This window comes from Maniola jurtina, chromosome 25 (assembly GCF_905333055.1).
Source record: "Maniola jurtina chromosome 25, ilManJurt1.1, whole genome shotgun sequence".
Taxonomy (NCBI): Eukaryota; Metazoa; Arthropoda; class Insecta; order Lepidoptera; family Nymphalidae; genus Maniola; species Maniola jurtina.
In genome coordinates this window covers 5861028-5884175 of record NC_060053.1, presented here as the reverse complement: position 1 = coordinate 5884175, position 23148 = coordinate 5861028, and the positions used below count along the sequence as shown (strand labels likewise).

The window sequence follows — 23148 nt, the reverse complement described above, 5'->3', positions numbered from 1 at the left end:
CTGCATAAACAGTTACCGCCGCGTTTATTTGATATCGCAGTCAGAAAAACGCGGGAGTAACGTTTTTGTTGATATGTGAAAAGTTAGCACTAATTTCTTAAACTGGACCGTTTCAAGTAAAGATTTTTATTTTTATACTAGCAACCCGCCCCGGCTTCGCACGGGTGGACATTTATTTTTTCTATTTTCCGGGATAAAATATAGCCTATACGGATTCGGAAGAATCCCTCTAAGTAATGGTAAAAGAAATTTTGAAATCGGTCCAGTAGTTTTTGAGCCTATTCAATACAAACATACAAAAATACAAAGGTTTCCTCTTTATAATATTAGTATAGATAAATCTGTGAGGATGATACTGCCATTGGCGCAATTAAAGTGCCATAAGCCTACTTAGTCGAATTAATTTACAAATTGCGAAAAACCAAATTAAATTTAAACGCGGGCAGACCCGTCGCATCCACCTTAACCTCTGCAGCGTTTCCAGGGTTACCAACTGTTACGGCAGTGTGCGGGATATACTTGAATAAAATTAATAGACAGTCTTCAATTATAACACTTCACTTTATTTTTGAGCATAGCCTACGCTTTTGAATAATAATTTTGGTACATGAAAAATAAAATTAATAAATACCGTCTTTATTCCATATCTTTTATATCAATTTGGCAGGATAGCAAAACTGATTAGGTTTTGTCGTTTAAAAGTAAAAAGATGTACAATACTTATTTATCACTTATATAATATACCTATTATTACAATATTAGTATTTTATAAAATAAATATAATATTATCCTAAATTGTGGCCTCTTTCCTGGATGTCATTTGTAAACATTTGGGATGTCTGGACTTTTCTGAAAATGAGAAAAAGTAAGTATTACGACAGATTCACACTGGACACAAAGTTCGAATGAATCGGTTTTTAGGGTTTCGTACCCGAAAGGTACTAACGGGACCCGTTAGTACCTTTTACCTATTACATACTAATATTCCGCTGTCCGTCCGTCCGTCTGTCAGTGGGCTGTATCTCGTGAACCATAACAGGTAGAGATGTGAAAATTTCACAAAATATCTATATATTGCCTATATATCAACAAATATTGAACATTTCGAAATCTAATTACTAAACCATTAAAACTAAAAAAAAAAAGTAATTCTTGTACAATGGTACAGAACGAATGTTTTCCAGGCAAGCGCGCTCTATCTTAGGCTGCATCATCACTTACTAGCAGGTCTAATAGCAGCCAAGCGCTAGTCTGTAAATTAAAAAAAACTGGCCAAGTGCGAGTCAGACTCGCGCACTGAGGATTCCATACTCAGGTATTTTTTCGACATTTTGCACGATAAATCGAAAACAAATAAGCATAAAAATAAATAAAAATCTGTTTTAGAATGTACAGGTAAAAGCCCTTTCATATGATACCCCACATGGTATAGTTATTTTACTTTGAAAATTTAAACACATTTTAATTTTTTTTTAATGATGTAATCACAAATTCGCGGTTTTCAGATTTATTCCTATACTTGTGCTATAAGGCCTACCTACCTGCCAAATTTCATGATTCTAGATCAACGGGATTTGCTTGGCTTTTCTTACCTATAGGTTTTCTTGACAGACACGGCGGACGGACGGACAGACAGATAACAAAGTGATCCTATAAGGGTTCCGCGTTTTTCGTTTTGAGGTACGGAACCCTTAAAAAGGAGAAAAATATAAAATTACCCATGTGGGAATCTGTCTGGCTTCAGTCTGCGCTGCTTGCAGTTCGAGAATTTCGTTTTGTATGGAGACGCTCAGCTCTTGTATCGGCACGGGTTCCGTTTTCCAGAATACGTTAAGATGTTTGCTGACCCGGTTTGGCCGCTTATGGGCTTTTAGGTGGACCTGTGAAAAAATAAATATGAAGGTAGGTACTAAATCACTTTTAAATAATTTTGGCTGGAGGTCTACTAAATTGAAATAAAATAAAAGCATTTATTTCATTATTTTGATAATAAACACAGAATAAATTAAATTTCAGTTTAATTCATCTGCATTTACAGCAAATAAATGGTTCATTGGTAAATTTCATAGAAAAAATGTAGAACTATTTATTAATAAAATTATTAATAAATACATAATACAATAATTATTGATAACCAACTCTGTTATCACACTAATATTATAAAGGCGAAAGTTTGTGCGTATGTGTACATGTTACTTTTTCACTCAAAAACTACTTCGGATTTGGCTGAAATTTGGAATAGATAATATCATGTATTAGCACATCGGCTACTTTTATCCCGGAAAATCAAAGTTCCCACGGGATTTCGAAAAACCTAAATCCACGCGGACGAAGTCGCGGGCAACATCTAGTAAGATATAATTTGTGGCACAATTTAAGAAATTAACGTGTTTTCTTTTCTCTCTTTTTCTTTATTAATTGGAATTAATTACATACATACATAAGTCAAATTACATACTTTCTTTCTAATTACCTGACCTACGTACGTTCTACGATATAGGGACAGCTTACCTTTTTGATGTGCGTGTTGACCATAGAGCGTAGATGGAACAGCGCGGGGCACAGCGGGCAGCGACGCGCGGGCGCCGTGTGCGCGCACACCGCGTGCTGGTTCCTCCTGTTGAGCGACACGAAGCCGCGCCCGCACACCTGCGCAAACAACCCATCCTTTGAGATCACACTAATATTATAAAGGAGAAAGTTTGTATGTGTGTGTGTGTGTGTGTGTGTGTGTGTGTGTGTGTATGTTTGTTACTCCTTCACGCTAAAACTACTGGACGGATTAGGCTGAAATTTAGAATGGAGATAGATTATACCCTGGATTAGCACATAAGCTACTTTTTATCGGGGAAAATCAAAGAGTTCCCACGGGAATTTTAAAAAACCTACATCCACGCGAACGAAGTCGCGGGTATCAGCTATTAACTTCATAAAAATCGTCAGCTGTTACCGTTCCTAAACCTAAGTATTTGATAGTAATTTCAATTTGTTACCTCCACGCGTTCTTAAATATACCGTCCAAGCGCGAGTCATGCTCGGGCACCGAGGCTTCCGTACTTGGGAACTTTTTTCCGATATTTTGCACGACGAATCAAAAACTATTATGCATAAAAATCTGTTTTAGAATGTACAGGTAAAAAGCCCTTTCATATAATACCCCACTTGGTATAGTTAGTTATCTTACTTTGAAAATTAAAATACTTCTTAGTTTTGTTTTTGTGATGTGACCACAAATTCACGGTTTTCGGATTTTTCCTTTACATAATTCTAGGTCAACGGGAAGTACCCTATAGGTTTTCTTGATAAACACGACAGACGGACAGACAGACAACAAAGTGATCCTATAAGGGTTCCGTTTTTCCTTTTGAGGTGCGGAACCCTAAACAAAGACAACACAAACACAACAAAGAAAAGACACGGTAAAAAACCAACTTATAAACAGATACTTACATACAACCAAATTAATAATGCGCATAGAAATCTTCGTCACTGTTCGGCAACGGTCGTATGATACACATGATATTGACTCCTATTTGTTTATAACAAGGTGCAAAATGCAAGTGCATTGTTTAGGGCTCTTACGATTCAATGATTCGGGTGTTTCTGGGAATACGACGAATTTTGCACCTTGTTATAAAGAAATAGGAGTCAATATCATGTGTATCATACGACCGTTGCCGAACAGTGACGAAGATTTCTGTGCGCATTATTAATTTGGTTGTACTGTACATCACAAGCATAGGGCCTCTCGTTGGTATGTAGTCTCTCGTGCCACAACAGAGCTCGCTCGTCCACAAAGTCTCGTCCGCACGTGGCGCAAGTGAAGTTGCGTTTTTTCTTCTTCGGCGGTTCGGGCTTCGATATTTTGGTTTGATTTTGTCTGCAAAATAACAAGAGACGTTGTACTGCATTGTCAAAATCACCTATAGAATAACTTTCTACTCTATCCACAGAGAGAAGTTAGAGCTCTTTCTGTAATCCCATACAAATGACAAAGACAAAAAGTCAGAGGGTGTTAACCATTTTGAGTGACCGATCAATCACAAACGAACCTAAGTTTTCAAATTGAATTTTGTATGAAAAACATTAGTTCCTAAGGTGCTAGAATGGCTATCTCGCAATGCAAAGCGCAGCGAAAGACACCTCACCGTGAGAACATACTACATCAAATTGAAGGGAAATTGATGGTAGATGCTCTTGACGATTCAAAAGTACTTGTAAAAGTCTAATTGAATAAAAATATTTTGAATTTGAAATATTTTGAACGAGGGGATTTCGATTTTTTTTAATCCCGTAGAAACTCTTTAATTTTCCGGGATAAAAAGTAGCCTATGTCCTTCTCCCCAAGTCTGTATCAAATTTCATTAAAGTCGATTTAGCGGTTGGGCCGTGAAAACGTAGCAGACAGACAGACAGAAACACTTTCGCATTTATAATATTAGTATGGATTTGAATTTTTGGAGCCGCTGGATTTAAGGGGTGCAAGACCGTGTCATTTGGAAGTCCCTAGAAGAAAAACTTTGTCCAGCAGTGCGCATAGTGATGAAATAAATAAAATATCTTACTTCATATCATTATTAATTTCATGTTTCTTGATGTGCAAGTCAAAGCTCAGCTGCCCTTTATACATCCGTCCACAGTAGTAACATGTGAACCTCTTCACGTGCCTCTTCTCATAGTGCTCCTTCAAATCCTGAAAAAAAAAATATAAAGATTTTTAGGGCTGCTGATTATAATATTCAATCTTATATCTTCTTAAAACTAGCAGTGAATGTGGGTCAGAAATTTTGGAAGACCCTCTTTTTAATAATTACTAAGAAATAATTTATTTTTGTCATGTGCATCATCCCCATTTCCAATACAAGAACTGTCAGATTATGTAATATGGTTTTTTCAGCAGCATACTTACTTTCAATAGAGTTTTTTGAACTTGCGTCAATGCAAGTTTAAAATTGGTTGTGGAATTTTATTATAAAAGATTACACTAATTTATTCGATTAAGTACATTAATGTTCTAAAACGAATTCGTAACTCCAATTCCTTGGACTCTCTGTCAAGCGCCTATGTGTGCTATTTATTTGGTGTTTTAGAGGCCTATGTCCAAGGAGGACAATCTGACCTAATTAGTGCTGGTGTTACTATTCTTTAGAATAAATTATGTATGATAGGATTAAATATTAGCATTAGGAAATCACACTCACACTAATATTATAAAGGAGAAAGTTTGTATGTGTGTGTGTGTGTGTATGTTTGTTACTCCTTCACGCAAAAACTACTGGATGGATTGGGTTGAAATTTAGAATGGAGATAGATTATACCCTGGATTAGAACATAGGCTACTTTTTATCCCGGAAAATCAAAGAGTTCCCACGGGAATTTTAAAAAACCTACATCCACGCGAACGAAGTCGCGGGTATCAGATAGTTAGTAATACAGTTATTTAGTAAGTAGTATATAGTATAAGTACCTAGTATACAATCAGAGAATAAAGGCTATTTTTATTTTATATTATTTTGTTTTATTCTTTTATCTTTTCTAACTTTCGGACTAGCTGATCCTGTAGATCACCGATTTTCTTGTAAAAGACATATATATAAGAAAGATATGATTACAACTAACCTCTCCATCTCTAAAAAGCAGTCCACATACTTCACAAACATGAGCACCATCAGACTGAGTCAAGACCCGCAACTCCTCGTGCCATTTCAAATGGGATATGATGGTCTCCCGTTTTTTAAACACCATGTTGCATATAGAGCATGTGTGTAAGCCTGAATGGGTTTGAAGGTGATTGTTATATTCAATTTCATCTTCTGTTAGTGCTTGGCATACCTTAAATAGAAATAGAAATAGTTTTTATTCAAGACTTAAGTACAAATGCTTTTGAATCGTCAAAACAACCTACCACTGATTCAGAATGCCTTTATTACTGAGACAATAGACAAGCAAGAAATTCGGCGGTTGCTCTTTTCAAGTACTCAATTTACAATAAAATTATAATGCTATCCATCCATACTATTCCACAATTAGTGTGTCTGTATGGTCCAACAGTTTAACCGATTTTAATGTTTGATGCACAGTTGGCTTACATACCGTGGATGGACATAAGCTAAGTTTTTATCCTGGAAAATCAGAGTTCTCACAGGATTCTCAAAGACCCACCTGTTCAATTGATTTGTACGAAAGATACAGAGGTAGCTTGCATTCTGGAAATTGATATAGGCAACTTTTTATCTCTAAAAATCATAGAATTCCGACAGGATTTTTGTAACCCTAAATTCACGCGAACAAAGTCACAGGCACCATCTAGTATTGTAAAAATAAAATTGCAGTTTTGCACATTGCTGGAGTGAGTCAAATCCATGCAGCTTTGTAGTAAAAGAATGGCAAATTGAATAAAAAACCTACCTGGCAAATAAATAGGTCAATTCCATGTGCCTCCTTCATATGTTCCTTCAGTTTCCTCACAAACCTGTACCGCACAGGACATTGGCTGCACTGTCTGTATTCCATTGGATTCCGTTTCCGACATTTTTTCTTCTTAACTTCAGAATCCCGTAACACACACAACTTATTAATATTGGAATTCGACAACTGACTAAACTTTACTTTGGAATCCAGTAATACTTTTGTCTTGTTAACATTGGAATCCGGTAATACATTTGTCTTGTTAACATTGGAATCTGGTAATATGTTTAACTTGTTAACTTTGCAATCTGGTATTTGACTCAAATAGTCTTTTATACACACATTCCCACTATCTACAAGAGCCAAAGTTCCATTTTCTTGCGGCTTATAAAATTTTGGTTCACCATTTTCATTTAATATCATAACTAAGTCATCAAATTCCATATTAATTTCTTTGGGTTCTATTTTTATCACATTACTTGTTTTTTCAATGAAATTATTAATGTTAGTTTTCTTTTGCATTCTTTTAAATGGAAATTTATTTATATCAATATCACAATTTATTGCATTATGTGATACATTGGGTAGAGTTATGCACAGAGAGTCAGAGGTTAAATCTGAAGTGGAAATTAGTTGATTGCTAATTTGATTTACATAAAATTCTATGATTTGTTGGCTTCTTCTTGATGTTAGGTAGAACTTGTACACCTGTGTAGCAGCTATGAAACAGGTGGCACATATTTTATATTCATCAGTAGATGACATCTGTAAGAAACATTTTATAAATACAGTGGACTCCCGGTATTCCAACAAACGTTTTGCAGGGCATTGTCAAACTATTGAATTTGTCGCACCATAGAGTACTGCCCAAGACCCCCTATAGTCCGGTTTTTTTTTACAGAAGAGTACCTAGTAATCCGACAAATTACAGATCCAATAATAAGATTCTATAATATGTTATAGTTGGCTACAATTCATAGGTACTTCACTAAAATTCAATAATAATACACATGTCGGATTACAGGGGGTGCCGGATTAGACAGGGTCCGGATTACCGGGGGTCTACTGTATATCAACTATCTCAGATGAATCAATATGGCAGATCACTTAAATAGACATTAGGGTCTTAAGGAATGGCCACGTCTCGGCTCAAAGCACAACTTTAGCCCGAATGAAATAAGACCCTGGATTTGGTAGTCCCTACAAGACACCTATATCCAGCAGTGGGCATCTATCATTGAATCAATATTTTTATAATAATGCACTTACTCTCACAATAAATGACTACTTTACTACTCAGCTTAAGTCAGAACAAAAATAATATCAGGGGTATGGGTTTAATGAAACTTCCATAGATACCTCTTTCAAGTTAGCCAGTTTCCATCTTAGACATCAACACTTACCGAAGATGAGATTGCAGTCAAGGGCTAACTAGCATCAGAATTTAAAGAATCAATCATGTTGTAGAAGTCTCATATTACATATAAAGTAAATAACTTTTTCAAAACCTGCTGAATACTTTGGCATTTATGAGGAAACCTATAAACATAAACTGTTATACACAGTTATAGGTAGGTAAATAATATGTTCAGTACTTTTTGAGATTAATGGTTTCACACAAACAGACTTAGCTGGGATTTTATACCATTTAGTGATGACTGATGATAGTAAAAAAGAGATAACTCTAAACCTTTATATTACAAACTTGATCCAGAACATCTGCTATACAATATGACGAATCCTCAGTACAAATCTTGGTACAACTATACTGGTAAAGATCTTCCAAAGGCTGCAGACAAATCCCACAAATATTATCTTCAAAAGTCCCGTTCACAATATGCTTCACGAGTTCTTGTAATTTGTTCGAGTTCGCCATTTTTGAAGCGACCTTAAAATCACTTTTTGGAAAGAAATTATATTGTTACACATTTTGAAATTGATTTAATTATTGTTGATGTTGTTGTGGTCTCAATTTTTTTCAAAAGTTATGATTCAGAAATTTCAATTTACCTCCGAATAATTTACCGATGCGTTCCAGCTGATTTTACAATTTGTAAAACGTTCTAGTGATTACATACTCTTTGTCAATTTACGCTTCGTTCACGTTCAACTTTCAAAGAAAAAGGCAAAGGCAGGCTAAGGAAGGACGCCATAATGATTTTTTGCATCTATTTTGTCAGCACATTTGTCAGTTTGACAGTGACAGTGAGTTTGATTTTGAAATGTAAGGCCTAGTACAGACTCACGACCGATGAATTCAAAAGTAGAACGGTTATTTTTCACTGGAAGACTAAAAACTGGTGTTCAATCTGTTCAATGCAATACTTCCCCCTAAATTATACAGAATTTAGGGGGAAGTGGGCAGATTATTGTACAGTACCTATGGATTTAATGACAGTTTACTCTGTGGGTTACTAAATACATGGCACGCTTTGAAAGCTATGATCTACTATGACAATGTTACCCGTTTCTACTTAATGTAAACTTACCTAAAAAAAAAAGTTACAGTGATTATATTATTATCTTTGAATGTACGCTAAGCTTTATATGTATTTTTAATTATCTGTGCCGCGCTCTGCCAATAAAAATGAAAAAAATATTTAAAAAAGTACACACAGAGTACCTAGCTGTCAAAAATAATAAAACAACTTTTTTGCGTCAACAAAATAATTAATGTTTACATTTTTTAGCTCTATTTATAGTTTTCTGTAGATTAATTTGTTAATTTCTTTACAAATTGAAGCTATTAAACATTTTTGTGATAACTCATCACATTTGCGGCGCACTACGATCTTAAATTACTTTCGGTAGATCTCCTCAAAGTAATTGGTGCCTCCGGCATTTCCATACGCAACCAATTTGCTGTAAATTCAATGGATAATTGGGCTGATCTGGGATTAAAAACACATCTTAACCTTTCGAACACTGGAACGTTACGGCAATATTATAGCTCTTTATTTGAACAATAACTCAAGTGAAATATATTTTGTAAGTATTGCAATGTGGTATGAAAATATTACTTAAAATATATTTAATCTTATTAGATATTACTCTTTAGACTTACTTAGTTCTTCGTCCTACTATTAGTTGGAAGAAAAAGCCATTTTAAATCAGTAATTAATTAGTTTACTATCAAGAAGTAAACTTGATGCTCAATAATTGCTCAACTAATTTCAACAATATTTCGCACATGGTTTAGTATTATCTGGTGAAAGATGCTGGGCATTTTTATCCTTTTCAACTACAAATATCTACATAGATGGAGCTGTAGGGACAACTCCAGTAGCGTAAACATGTCAGGTTTTGGATTTAGGCTGCCTTTCCACCAGAGATGTGCTATAGTGCTAAGTTACAGATCTGCGTCAAACCCCCACCAATAGATTCGCTTTTCATAGCACAGCTTAGGTCTGGTTTAAAGTGGTTCAATAAAGCTAAGTCTTTTACATATTAATTGAATGAAGAATGCAAGCTAAGGACATGAGCCAAGAATGTGAGCTAGAGTTGCACAAGTGGTGTAGCTATGGGAAGTGTGGAGCACAGCCAATGTCTAAGCATACTATAAGCTCACTCTCTGTGTCTTGAACAGCTACCACATGAAAATCCACATAACACATCTTACATGCTTTGGTGGAAATAACCACATACTTTCAAAGCTTAGCTTCGATCTAGCTCACTTTTAGCTATGTAGCACATCTCCAGTGGAAAGGTAGCCTTATTCTTGTTTCTATAGACCAGTGAATGCAACTGTTACCTTTCCAGGCAGCATGAAAAACAGATCATAAATGAAAAAAAAGATGGATCCACAAAATCAATGGGAAACAAATGTTGCTGGCAACACTGTAAATACAATAAAACAAGAAATCACCTCTAGCATAACATTAGACTTTGAACCTTTATATAACTATGGCAACATTTCTGAGGATAGTATGAAGAATTATCACATTTCTAATCTAGACTGTAGTATGAAAAATGATCAAGCCAATATTAAAGAGGAATTTATAACGCCTAACTTTGAAGATGATCCGCCAAATTATGAAACAGATCATGAAAATACTGAAAAATCATCACAAGATATAACCGAGGCTGTGTCTAACAAACTAGTGATGCATCTTGAAAGCATTACAGGTCATTATGAATTTTTAATCATCAACCTTATCGTAACTATGGTTGTCTTTTTTTTTTTATTCACTATAGGTAAGCGCTTGACCACAATCACACCTGATGGAAAGTGATGATGTGGTCTAAGATGGGATGCGTTTTGTGACTTATATTGCCTGAAATAAAAATTATTCGTCTTAATACAGCATCTACTGACCATGGGCTTCTAGATGGTGCAAAGTTTAAGCATTAGTCCATATTGGTCAAGTAAGAATATCAGACTTCACACATCTTTGGGAACATGGTGAAACTCTCATGTAGATTTCCTCACAATGTTTTCTTTTACCTTTAAAGAAAGTGATTTTAAAACACACAACTTGCAAAATTAGCAGTGTCTGCCCAAGACCATTTTTTTTAAATTCACTATAGGCAAACGCTTGACCACAATCACACCTGATGGAAAGTGATGATGTGGCCCAAGATGGGACGCGTTTACCTAGAAGATGCCTATTCACACTTGTTTTAAAGATACCTGGATTGTAATTGCTCACACGTTTGTGTCTGTCTGTCAGTCTCAGTGGGTTGCATCGCCATAATAGGTACAGAGTGGAATTTTCACAAAATATGTATTTCTACTACAGCTAATTATTATAAAATAATAAAAAATTCAAAATGGCTGCTATGAAAATTATAAAGTTATTTCTTGTGCGATGGTACTGAACTCTTTGTGTGTGAATCTGACTCGCACTTGATCGATTTTTTAATATTATAGGACAAAGTGATTTCTCAAAGAATGCAGACGTGAAAATGGAACAACTGGAGAACTTGGCTGAAGAGTACCCGAGCATTGATGATGGGTCTACCATGGACAGTGATGAGGCCAGGGCTTTGAACAATGTTGAAGCATGCTTACAGGATGACATTGATGTTAAACATGAACGTGATGAGGTAAAAAAGCCCTAGTCTCAACTCTTTATTCAAACTGTACACTTTGATCGTCAAATGTGATGTTGGTATGTTGACTAGTAGTCAAATCAGCAACTTTTTATCAAACGTAAAACGCTTGCTAGTAAGGGAGCTTGTGTGAAATACATACATGTGACGTCATAAACGTTTGACGTAATTAATTGAAGTAGTACTTTTTAAGTTAAATCAATTTAATGATTAGCAAACTTAAAAATAACAGTGGATGTGGATTTTATGAATTTCGGAAGACTGTATTATTTTAATAATTCTTAAGAAATAATTTATTTCTGACAGATGTGATCTTAGAAGACATCATCCCAATTTTATTGTGGAATTTGTAAGATAATAATTTAATTGTTAGAATTACGTAAACTTAAAATTTCGAGGGTATTATTTGCCAACACACTAAAAAAGCATGGTCTCCTTGTGAGTGCCTGTCTGTGTTTTAAGAGCATATTTAAGGCGAAGCAAATCCCAGCTTCAACCATTTCTTTCAATTTTCGAATTTTGCAAAACATTTTTTTAAAATTCAGATATAATTTAAGCCCTTGACTGCAATCTCACCTGGTGGTAAATGATGATGCAATCTAAGATTGAAGCGGGCTAACCTGGAAGGGGTATAGCAGTTTTTATTAAATCCATACCGCTTTGGTTTTTACACTGTACTGTGAAGTGTACTGTATGGTTTGGTTACTGTAAAGTGAAAATTAAAATTGAATATTTTTTCTTGCAGGTAAACCCAAAAGACGATTTACAAAGAGTTATCAAAGAGGAATCTGACATAACAGTAACTGAAACCAACCTGATATCAAATAAGGTAAATAATACAACCTCCACCATAACCAGTCCGCACTCAGGCATCATACAAGCTGAAACTACTAAAACACTAGTCATGGAAATACATCCCATGGTACGAGGTGGAAAAATACCAATGGCTCGGAATCCAGAAGAAATCTTACCCACAAATTATTCGACGGAAAATAATCTGTACGAAGAATCCTTCCAACTTAATTCTATAACTGGTAATGTATTATCGCTAGAACAAGAAGCTTATGGGTTACTAAAAGAAGGGCATTGTGATTATGTAGGCCAAGTACACCAGTGTGAAAAATGCCCCAAAACATATTCGAAATTACGAAGTTTAAAAGAGCACATGAAAGTCCACGATACGATAGAAAGGAGGGCGATGGGTGTTCTTAAAGGTATACAAACGAAAAAGGCGAATATGGAGAAAAGGTTATATGGTGGGCAGAAAAAGGTCAAAAAGATTGATGTCCATGCACTAAAGAAAAGAAACGAAAGGTCGGACAGGGCAGAGAACCGTGGTAAAGTAAAAGGTGACAAAAAATCCAATTCGAAAAAGGAAAGAAAAGAGAAATTGGCCATAATCAAAAAAGAAACTGAAGAAAAAATCCTTAACCTTAAAAAAGAGTTGGAAGAGACATCTACCGATGTACAAATGGAGGGCCACAAATGTATTTGTGGGAAAGTGTTTAAGAGGAAAACTAGTTTGCTTGCATGTTTGAGATCTCATGAAGTTTCCACAGATACTAACGTGTTCCAATGTATATCATGCACTAAACAGTTCAAAGATAAAGAAGAATTAGCAGCGCATAGACGACGGTTACACAGAAAAAGGTTCCCTTGCAAATTCTGCCCCACAGACTATAACACGCGTAAAGAACTATTCAAGCATCTCCAAATACACCAAAAAGTTCAACTAATGGAGTACAAAGTTATATCCGAATTTGTTAAAGGAAAACACAAATTAAGATGTTTTATGTGTTCCAAAAGTTTTTCGGAGCTATCAGATCTTAAATACCACGTCATGGACGATCATCAAGAACCGTACATTTGTCCTCATTGCAAGGGAACTTTCGCTAAAATTATTGATTTCGGAAATCATACTAAAGCTTTTCATCCAGAAGTAGAAGGCCAATCGGTTTTGGATGTATTGGAAGCATTTTCAAAGTTGATACAAGCTTGGAAGTGTGAAGATTGCAATGAGCAATTTCATGAGGCCGACAAATTTGCCATGCATCAAGTTGAAATACACAGCCCAGATGTAAAAGACAAGGACCAATTTCAATGTGAGGATTGCCGACGAGTCTTCATCAGTCAAAAAGGGTTGACATCTCATAAAAGGATACATGAAGTCCATTTTGGCGAAAGCTTAGAGGAAAGTGAATTTCAAGAAAAAGGAGTTATGTGCGTCGAATGTAGGAAGATATGCAAAGACATGAGTGCCTTAACTTCACATATGCGGTTGCATTCGCCAGAGAGAAAGTACCCTTGTAAATTCTGCGATTTCCGTTTCGCTACTCCCGAAAAGCTAAAAGCACATTCCGAAATCCATACAGGCGATATGAAATTCGTATGTTTTATATGCGAATACCAGTGCAGTTCAGAAAACAGGTTGGAACACCATAAGATGTCAATAAAACATGCGAATATGAAAGAGTATCTGTTAACAGGGAAACATTTGATAGAGGAAGAATCTGCTTCTAAAAAGAGAGAGTCGAAACAGGAACATAGAGAAGTCAAAAAGAGAAAAGAACATAAAGAGAAGATAAAGGAGCATAAAGAGAAGATAAGGGAAGAACCAAGTTGTTCCAAAGAAGAAGAAGTGGAAGTAATTTGTGATGTATGTGGTGATATGTTTGCGAGTGAGAAGAAAATGTTTGAACACAAGGCAACTCATCCGTTTATAGAATTCCCAAATGAAGACACACCTACTAGAATATTCTTTAAGTGACACCACTCTTGCCATCAAGTTGTAAATTATGTTTAAGTATTTTGGTAGAATCATTTTCGCGACACGCCACTCGCTACGCCACGCGTGTTGAGTTAATTATCGTTGGGTTTAATATTATTATAATCCATCCACGGAGAGAATTTAATGCAGGGCTCTCTGTTACATACAAATGAAAAAGACAAAAAGTCAGTGGGCGTTAACCATTTTGAGCGACCAACCAATCACAAACGAGCCTATGTTTTCCATACTAACTTGTGGGCAGAGGCTTTTTACTAGAAATTCCTTAAGTTTGTGCTTCAACATAGTTATGCTAAGAGTCTACAAGTTCTGGTAACTTATTATAAATTCTAAGTGCCATATTTATTATATTTTTTCCAAATTTCGTGGATGAGTGCCGAGTGAAGCAAATTTTGTTGTTACTACTTTCATTAAATATAAACAGATTTTCATTTCTTCTAATAAATACAACTTCGTAGAGGTAAAGACATGGACAAAGAAATATTTTTAATTTACCTGCCTGCTACAGTTTGATTTGAATGAGAAACTTTTCGGCGAACATTCCATAAAATTATCATAGATGTCTCTGTGAAAGCATAGCTCGCCGCGAAAGGCAGAAAAATTCAAATTCAAATTCAAAATGTTTTTATTCAATTAAACTTTTACAAGTGCTTTTGAATCGTCAAAATAATCTACCACTGGTTCGGAATGCCGTGCCTACCGAGAAGAACCAGCAAGAAACTCGGCGGTTGCTCTTTTCAAGTACATATTCAATTTACAATAATATGCCATATTGTATGTAGTGTATTAGACAGTATTTTTTCTGCCTTTCGTGGCGAGCTATGCTTTCAGAGACATCTATGATAATTTTATAGAACGTTCGCTGGAAAGTTTCTCATGGCGTCGCGTGACGCGTCGCGTTGGGTGGCATGTTGTGAGTATTTATCCAGCCTTATTATCACAATGTTACACAGTGAATAAATGAAGCGTTAACAATATTAGTTAACTATGGGGGTTAAGGGGCATGAGACGGGCCTGCCCGCGAAATTCAAATTTAATTTGGTTTTTCGCATTTTTTAAACGAATACTACAATTTAGTATCGACTAATTCTGACACATTAGTCGATACTAGAGCTAATTTCTTAAACTGGACCCTTTCAAGTAAAGATTTTTATATGAACCTGTGAGGATGATACTGCCATTGTCGCAATTGAAAATGCCATAAGCCTACGTTGTCGTATTCGTTTACAAATTGCGAAAACCCAAATAAAATTTGAACTTCGCGGGCAGACCCGTCGCATCCACCTTAACTAAGGAGGTTAAATTGGTATAGTACTGTGGGTGTTTTGTTTTGGTGATAGCCTGCGTTAAAACTAGTCTGTTTAAAAAAAATACGTTTTCTGTAACTCTTATGACAGATATTAGCTATTTGTAAAGGTACCTAGTTGGTTTCAGACAAAGATGTTATAAAACCCATACATTTGTGAGCAAAGCTTACAATAGGGATAGTAATAAGAACGCTAACAAAAACTATTATAATGCTACCTAAACACAATCCAATACCAATAAATTATTGCCTTATACTTGTAGTTTTAGTGATTGAGTATTTTCAAATCCGCAATGTATAACGTGCAAAAGGACTTCGTCTGTGTTGGCGTTTGCTGGCGCGCGTGCTGTGCCTTTTGAAGTGATTATTTTGTTAAAAGTGGCCGGTTTTTGTGTTTTACTGGTGTGTATTGGTGGTGGAACTGACTGGAAAGCGCTCTAAAGGGGCGCCGCGCGTGTGTCGGCGAGCGCCGGCACAGACGAAGTCCATACTTTTATAGTTTCCATAACTTGTAAATAACGAGAGAGAAAAAAAAAGTGCAAAACTCGGGATCAGTGCCAGGCGGGGCATTGGCCCTGCGGCACTTATCTACGCGAATTTTATCAACGTTGATGATGTGTGAAATCTTATACTAAGCACACAAAGCACTTTTTTCGTGACGTCAACTGACCAACTATACTACGCGACAGGTCGAGATGGAAATCGGGGTATGAGGCGAGGGGACGCCCCCCCACACCCGCATTGGGATAGCGCGGGGGGCAGTGCGTGGCGTCCCGACCTCGTCTACCAACAGTTGAAAAGAACAACCGCCGAGTTTCTTGCTGGTTCTTCTCGGTAGGAACGGCATTCCGAACCAGTGGTAAATTATTTTGACGATTCAAAAGTAAAAGTTTATTTGAATAAAAATCTATTATATTCTATACCATCTCGATCTGTCGCGTACTATACCTATTTGTTTTTTCTCAGCATTTTATTGCAAGTTTAAAAAATCTTTTAAAAATATAAATCCATAGTTATATGATACGTAGGTACATTTGTCCAATCTAAAGTTGCAACATGGCGGTTTGCGCAGGTCATAGACTAAATATAGGTCAATCAATCAATCAATTTATTTATTTGCTGATACAGGTTTTACAGGTGTAATTATAGAAATAGTCCAGCTGTATCGCGCCAAGCTGGCATGCAAATACATTAATTTTGTGTTCAAAATAGTGAATAGACAAATTAAATTAAAAGTAAAATTTTCGCTTGTTAGAAATAAATGAAGTTATACAATAAAAGGAATTTACAATTCTGAATATGTACTTAGTATTAAAAAAATATTACAAGTCTTAAAAATATTACAAGATTACATAAAAAGGGTAAATAGGTACACAAGCCCTGACGAGATTTATTTTTGTACAATGCCCAGTCTACGCCTCGTGTACAGTATGCGACAGGTCGAGATGGCAATCGGGATGGGGACGCCCCGTACATTCGCACAGCCCCCGCGCTAACCCGGTGCGGGGGAGTGCGGGTGTGCCCCGCCTCATACCCCGATTGCCATCACAATCTGTCGCATACTATTATAGATTGGACTACATGTTTTGCCCGCAATATTCACAGTTTGTCGAATCAACTTTTATAGTAAGAGTAACATATACACAGTGTATAAAAGTTCTTAAAAATAAATAAAGATTATTAAAAAAAAACTTTTACAGTAGGTATATCGACAAAGCCTTACTTTGCTAGATTTGTCTTAAGAGTTGCCTAAAATATAAGTACCGTTGATTTAAAGTCAGCGTGTGGTATTTCAAATATTAGGTTATTTAAATTGTTATAATACCAGTGCCTGTTATTGTAAATAAATTATTTAAAAAGACAGGTTTAACAGGGCTCTCTCCGTCACTCGTTTCCACTCGTTTCATACAATCGTAGTTCCAATTTCATTTGAATATTAAGCAACCAAAGTCCATGAAATTTTGCAGACATATTCTAGAAACTAATATCTGTGTCTGTGGTGTTTTAGATTTTTCTAAAAATATGTAGTTTTAAAATTACAGGGGCTCCAAGATTTGTATGAAAATTTTAAGACTGCGTAACTTTGAAACCGAATATTTTAACAGAAATCTGGAAAACCACAGACATAGATATTAGTTTCTAGAATATGTCTGCAAAATTTCATGGACTTAGGTTGCTTAATATTCAAATGAAATTGGAACTACGATTGTATGAAACGAGTGGAAACGAGTGACGGAGGAGCCCTCTTAAAAGGCAAAAGTGTAGCTATATTTTTAGGAGCCATGCATAAATTATGTCACACGCAATAGTATATTTCATTACAAGTGCGGAAAGGCTGTCATTGCAAAGAGTTCCGACAAATGTCTACCCGAGCCGAGGCGTAGCTGAAGGCGAGGGTTGACAGTCGGAACGAGTTGCAATGACGGTTCCGCACGTGTACTGAACGACTATTTTTAATACAGTTGCGAAAAAATGAAGCAATTTAATAAAATAATAAAAACACAATAAACTCAACTAACTTAATTTAATTTAATTTAAAACAACTTTATTGTTAATAGATATAAAAAACTAGGGTCGAAATTACTTATTTTAGGCAACCAACAACTAAACTCGCAAAGAAAATTTCTGAAAAATGGCGCCAACCGTAGAATATAAGTAGAGTTTTTTTTTTCTTCACCCATTCTGGTAGGCAAAGGGAACTATGCCCATACAGCCAAGTCTTCAGTAGAAGTTTTTTATTGATATGAAATGAAAATGAAATTTAATGAGATGAAATGAAATGAAACCTAACCAAACTCATTCAATCAAATCATTAAATCTGATATTGAAACAAATTAGTAGCTTCTTTTTAGAAATATACGTATTTGCATGAATCATAAAAACTTCTATGAATTTTTTTAGTAAAAACTTCATGGTTGGTTTTTCTTTTTAATATTTTGACAGTTGGGAAAGAAAAAGCACGAGTGCGGGAAAGGTAAAAAAAAAGCACGATTATGTAATAGCTCACATCCCGAACGCTATACGTCCCTGCAATACGCCACTTTTTGAGCAACTGTATTAAAAAGTCCGTTTAGGGCACTTTAGGGCCTGGCGGCATGGTACGGCAAAGAATCGTTCGGCTCACTAGTTGTTTTTCCTTAGTTTGCTTAAAATATAAACAGCTAATCGCAGAAACTTTCACGGAGGAACGCGTAAGCGACGCGATTTTGCCTGCTTTAGACCTTCTGGAGTTAAGTTTTTCACTCGTATCATTTTATTGTCAGTTCGCGGTGAAAAACTAGGTATGGACCATAGTGTGCTATCTATGGTATGGGCCGCGTGTAGTGCGCCTCATGCATTTCAGCGAGAAAGTACTTGTTTACCTCTTCAAGACAAGTGTAAATTAAAAATTTATAACACCCCCGACAAGTGAAGGTTACCGTAACTAGAAAAGAGCTGATAACTTTCAAACGGCTGAACCGATTTTCTTGGATTATAGCTAAGAACACTCTCGATCAAGCCACCTTTCAAACAAAAAAAAACTAAATTAAAATCGGTTCATTAGTTTAGGAGCTACGATGCCACAGACAGATACACACGTCAAACTAATAACACCCCTCTTTTTGGATCGGGGGTTAATGGAAAAACTGAGTATGACTGTAAGGAAGAAATAAGATAGCAGTTGTAGAATTTGTAGATATTATTGTAATGGTGATAATTAGTTATAGCTACGAGGTTCCATACGTGCCCTTGTCTGAGAAGAGCCCACAGCAAATCAATAAATGTGCTGCTATAATGTGTGTGCTGCTGCGATGCGCAGTTCAGTTCGGGTGCGTGGGCGCCTTAAAAGATGTTAAGCAACAACTTTCCAAGCTTTTTTATCATTTACATTGTAAATTGTAATAAGATTTTCAATTTGTTTGTCTGTTTCCATTATTTGTTAGTTTGTCACAATCATGATACAAACTTGATGAGGTCATCAATTCATAACCAGTCTTTTGTGTGTGACATAATTATCTATTCATGGATAAATCCAAAAATGTAATATGAGAAAATAAAAGGCGTATTAAATATTAAAATTGTATTTTTATTTCCTGAAATCACAAGACGTAATGAAACTAAACCAAAATATTTGTTTTAGAAATTTAAAAAAAATGTATTTTATGTTTTTAATTCGGCTAGATCTTCGTTTAGTAAATAATTCACTTTTTAAAACAAATATTTTGTGTAGGGTCAAAAATCTTTGATACATTTTGTATTTATTATACTATTAAAAATATAAAGTCTACTTCACACTGTTTTTAGAGAGAGAAATACATAGAGGTTATGTTAGTAAAACACTGGTAAATAAATAATATTTAGCCATACATTTAAAAAAATCCTTACATCCATTCTTAAGACACGTCTAATATTTAAAATGTACTATCTGTTGAACATAGTCACTACAGTATAATTCCTTTTGCTGTCTATACTTGATTATTTTTTACCCGACTGCGGAAATGCCAAAAGGAAGGGTTATGATTTTAGCAGTCTATGTATGTATGTTTGTATTCAGATTCTGTGTGTTCCACCGTAGTGTCTAAACTACTGGACCGATTTTGATAAATGAGACGTCAATTGATTTGTCGTAAAGGTCCAGGTGACATAGGCTACATTTTATATGAAAAAAATTTACCTAACGGATGTTACATCAAAAAAAGTAGCGATCTCCAAATTTTTTTTTTTTTGCTATTGTATCGAGTGGGGTGTCAAATGAAAGAAAGACAAAATTCGGAGTTCATAAATATAAATGTACTACAGCTTAAAATATACCAAGCGACAGAAAAACAATTTTACTATAATATTTCAGCGTTTATTAAGACGCTCGCAGTCGGGTTTTACTTATCAACATTATCTTGTATTTCGTAATTTTATCTTCAATTTTTTTTTTTCACTTGTGGAAACACAAATGGAATAACCTCCTCCTTTTTTAGAAGTAGGTTAAAATGCATGATTGTTTTGGCATACAGTTCATTTTTATTATTTGTTCAATGTGTTGACTTTTTTTATAGGATTATCCATACTAATATTATAAATGCGAAAGTGTGTCTGTCTGTCTGCTACGCTTTCACGGCTCAACCGCTAAACCGATTTTAATGAAAATTTGTGCAGACTTAGGATACATTCCGGGGAAGGACATAGGCTACTTTTTATCCCGGAAAAACAAACAGTTCTCACGGGATTTCCAAAAACCCATCCGCTTAACCGATTTGTATGAAATTTGGTACCGAGGTAGGTTGCGTACCTGTAATAGGCAATTTTTTATCCCGGAAAATCATACAGTTCCCACGGGATCTTTAAAAACCTAAATCCACGCGGACGAAGTCGCGGGCATCCTCTAGTTGACTATAAAAAAAGATAATATACAGGGTGTAATCAGAACGCTAACGAAAACTTAGCGCTATTATTATACTACCTAAACACAATCCAATGCCAATAACCATTTTGCCTTACAGGTATTAGTAGTTTTAGTGATTTCGTATTTTTCAAACCCGCAATGTTTAGCGTGCAATGGTCTACTCGGCTTCTGGAGCGAGCTTGGATGGCTGGAGTGAAGACTTCAGCGGGGAGGGGCAACGCACGCACAACAGACGGAAACGTTTAAGTGTGGAAACCAGCCCAGAGAGAAAAAAGAAAGTATAGCCTATACTCAATATGCCCCACCTACGACGCGGCATTGACCCCCCATTGGGTAGGTATACCATACGCGTACAAAAATCAAAACAAAAGATTGGTGGACTCCTAGACTATGAAATATTTATTTAATATGGGTTTTATGGTTTGACCATAGAAGCTCTGGCTTAGTGTACTCGTATGTAGGATCATTTGAAGGGGGGTGGTTATGACCCCTTGGCTACTCTTGCGGCTTTTGGGATCTCTAATACAATACACAGCAATCATAAGTTCATGGACTCCTAGACTATGAAATATTTATTTAATATGTAAACTGCATTTCCAAAGGTCTGGCCATAGAAGCTCCAGGCTTACATCCCACTAAAATAACGTTACCCCTATGTAGGGTCATTTGGAGGGGGGTAGTTTTGCCCCTTTGGACCAGTGGCGGGTTTTGGGGTCTCTTTAATACCATATACAACAACCAAAACAAAAGAAAGGTTCATGGACTCCTAGACTATGAAATATTTATTTAATATGTAAACTGTATTTCCCATGGTTTGGCCATAGAAGCTCCGGGCTTGCATACCACTAAAACATCGTTACACCTATGTAAAGTCATTTGATGGGGAGTGGTTTTGACCCCTTGGCTACTCTTGCGGCTTTTGGGATCTCTAATACTACACACAGCAATCGTCAGTTCATGGACTCCTAGTCTATGAAATATTTATTTAATATGTAAACTGTATTCCAAAGGTTTGGCCATAGGAGCTCTGGGCTTACATACCACTAAAATAACGTTACCCCTATGTAGGGTCATTTGGAGGGGGGTAGTTTTGCCCCTTTGGACCAGTGGCGGGTTTTGGGGTCTCTTTAATACCATATACAACAACCAAAACAAAAGAAAGGTTCATGGACTCCTAGACTATGAAATATTTATTTAATAAGTAAACTGTATTTCCCATGGTTTGGCCATAGAAGCTCCGGGCTTGCGTATCACTAAAACATCGTTACCCCTATGCAGGGTCATTTGGAGGGGGGTGGTTTTGCCCCCTTGGACTAGTCTGGCGGCTTTAGGGGCGTTTTTGATGCCAGCTATGACGATGCGCTCTACCCAGGAACGGGTTGGGTAGTTTGCGTCTACGTTTTTGAACCTGGAAAAGAAAACGAAGACTAAATCAAACAGAACAAGAGTGCGATGAATTTTGCAATAGTGTATTGTGGAGTATACATTTTGTATATTGAGTGTGTTTTAGAAGATTTGTGTGGTGTTGTGGTGTATTGCTTGATTTTCCTGCATGTTTAGTAGTAGGAGGGCGGGCGGTACATATCGCATGCTGCACCAGATTTGTCTGTTTTAAAGGATTATAGCGAATTAAGCTTACGATATTTGTGATTCGTGTGGAACCAAGCACCCATTTTTAACCAAATTAGTTTGGAAACGAGAAAGGAGGGTAAATATGGCTAATTCTGTTGTACACATTCTCTTAACTAAATACTCTCTTGCTCTCTCGCACTGCCAAGGGTCACTGGTAGAGATCTCTTATAGAGATAAGTGCTCCCTGTCCACTTTTTCTTTCTTTTTTCTCTTTATTGTTACAAATTTCTGGTACAAATAAATATAAATATTTTGACAGATCCTAATCTAGTGCTATCCTTTTCCCTCGTGGACATGAAACATTGCGAAAAGGATTGCAAAAAGATTAGTTAGAGATTATGTACAACGAATTAGCCATATTGTCAGAATCACACTTACTCGTACAAACCGCCATCGTGGCCCCACGCCGCCGCGTCGGATTTTGGTGGTGTGATTCTGATCATAGAAAATCTTAATGTCACTTTTTGGGTTCTGTATGTAATTTTTGGTTCTGTATGTTATTTTTTGGTTCTGTATGTCATTTGGCGGCACGGCTTTGCCGGTAGGGCGGTAACTAGCCACGGCCGTAGCCTCCCACCAGACAAGACC

At 36.1% G+C, this 23148-nt stretch overlaps 3 protein-coding genes across 7 annotated transcripts in view; 1 reads left to right on the top strand and 2 right to left on the bottom strand.

Annotated features, from left to right (window-relative positions):
- Nucleotides 1–524: 524 nt before the first annotated feature.
- On the bottom strand, nucleotides 525–8566 carry LOC123878224 (zinc finger protein 287-like). Of its 4 annotated transcripts, XM_045925362.1 has the most exons (10): nucleotides 8419–8566; nucleotides 8099–8306; nucleotides 6717–7173; nucleotides 6409–6683; nucleotides 5620–5832; nucleotides 4566–4693; nucleotides 3730–3880; nucleotides 2512–2649; nucleotides 1719–1880; nucleotides 525–849 (listed from the first exon to the last, which is right to left on the bottom strand). In XM_045925362.1, exons 2-10 carry the CDS (start codon nucleotides 8282–8284, stop codon nucleotides 817–819), a joined length of 1743 nt encoding a protein of 580 aa, XP_045781318.1. In that variant the 5' UTR covers nucleotides 8285–8306; nucleotides 8419–8566; the 3' UTR covers nucleotides 525–816. The 4 variants fall into 4 exon arrangements, with proteins under 4 accessions (XP_045781318.1, XP_045781317.1, XP_045781320.1 ...); XM_045925361.1 differs by having other exon boundaries at nucleotides 527–849; nucleotides 6409–7173; nucleotides 8099–8298; nucleotides 8418–8566; XM_045925360.1 differs by having other exon boundaries at nucleotides 528–849; nucleotides 6409–7173.
- Nucleotides 8567–9043: 477 nt separating this feature from the next.
- LOC123878222 (zinc finger protein 271-like) lies at nucleotides 9044–14759 on the top strand. Its single transcript, XM_045925357.1, has 4 exons — nucleotides 9044–9396; nucleotides 10168–10533; nucleotides 11279–11454; nucleotides 12206–14759. The coding sequence occupies exons 2-4, from the start codon at nucleotides 10191–10193 to the stop codon at nucleotides 14225–14227; spliced, it is 2541 nt and encodes an 846-aa protein (XP_045781313.1). The 5' UTR covers nucleotides 9044–9396; nucleotides 10168–10190; the 3' UTR covers nucleotides 14228–14759.
- Nucleotides 14760–21335: 6576 nt separating this feature from the next.
- LOC123878221 (neutral alpha-glucosidase AB) overlaps nucleotides 21336–23148 on the bottom strand; it is a 22083-nt gene continuing 20270 nt past the window's right edge. The window contains exons 21-22 of one of the 2 annotated variants that reach the window (XM_045925355.1): nucleotides 22939–22995; nucleotides 21336–22336 (exon numbers count right to left, since the gene is read on the bottom strand). In XM_045925355.1, the coding sequence (XP_045781311.1) occupies nucleotides 22123–22336; nucleotides 22939–22995 (271 nt within the window). In that variant the 3' untranslated portion in view covers nucleotides 21336–22122. The remainder of the gene's footprint in view (nucleotides 22337–22938; nucleotides 22996–23148) is intronic. The other variant, XM_045925356.1, reaches the window with a different exon arrangement.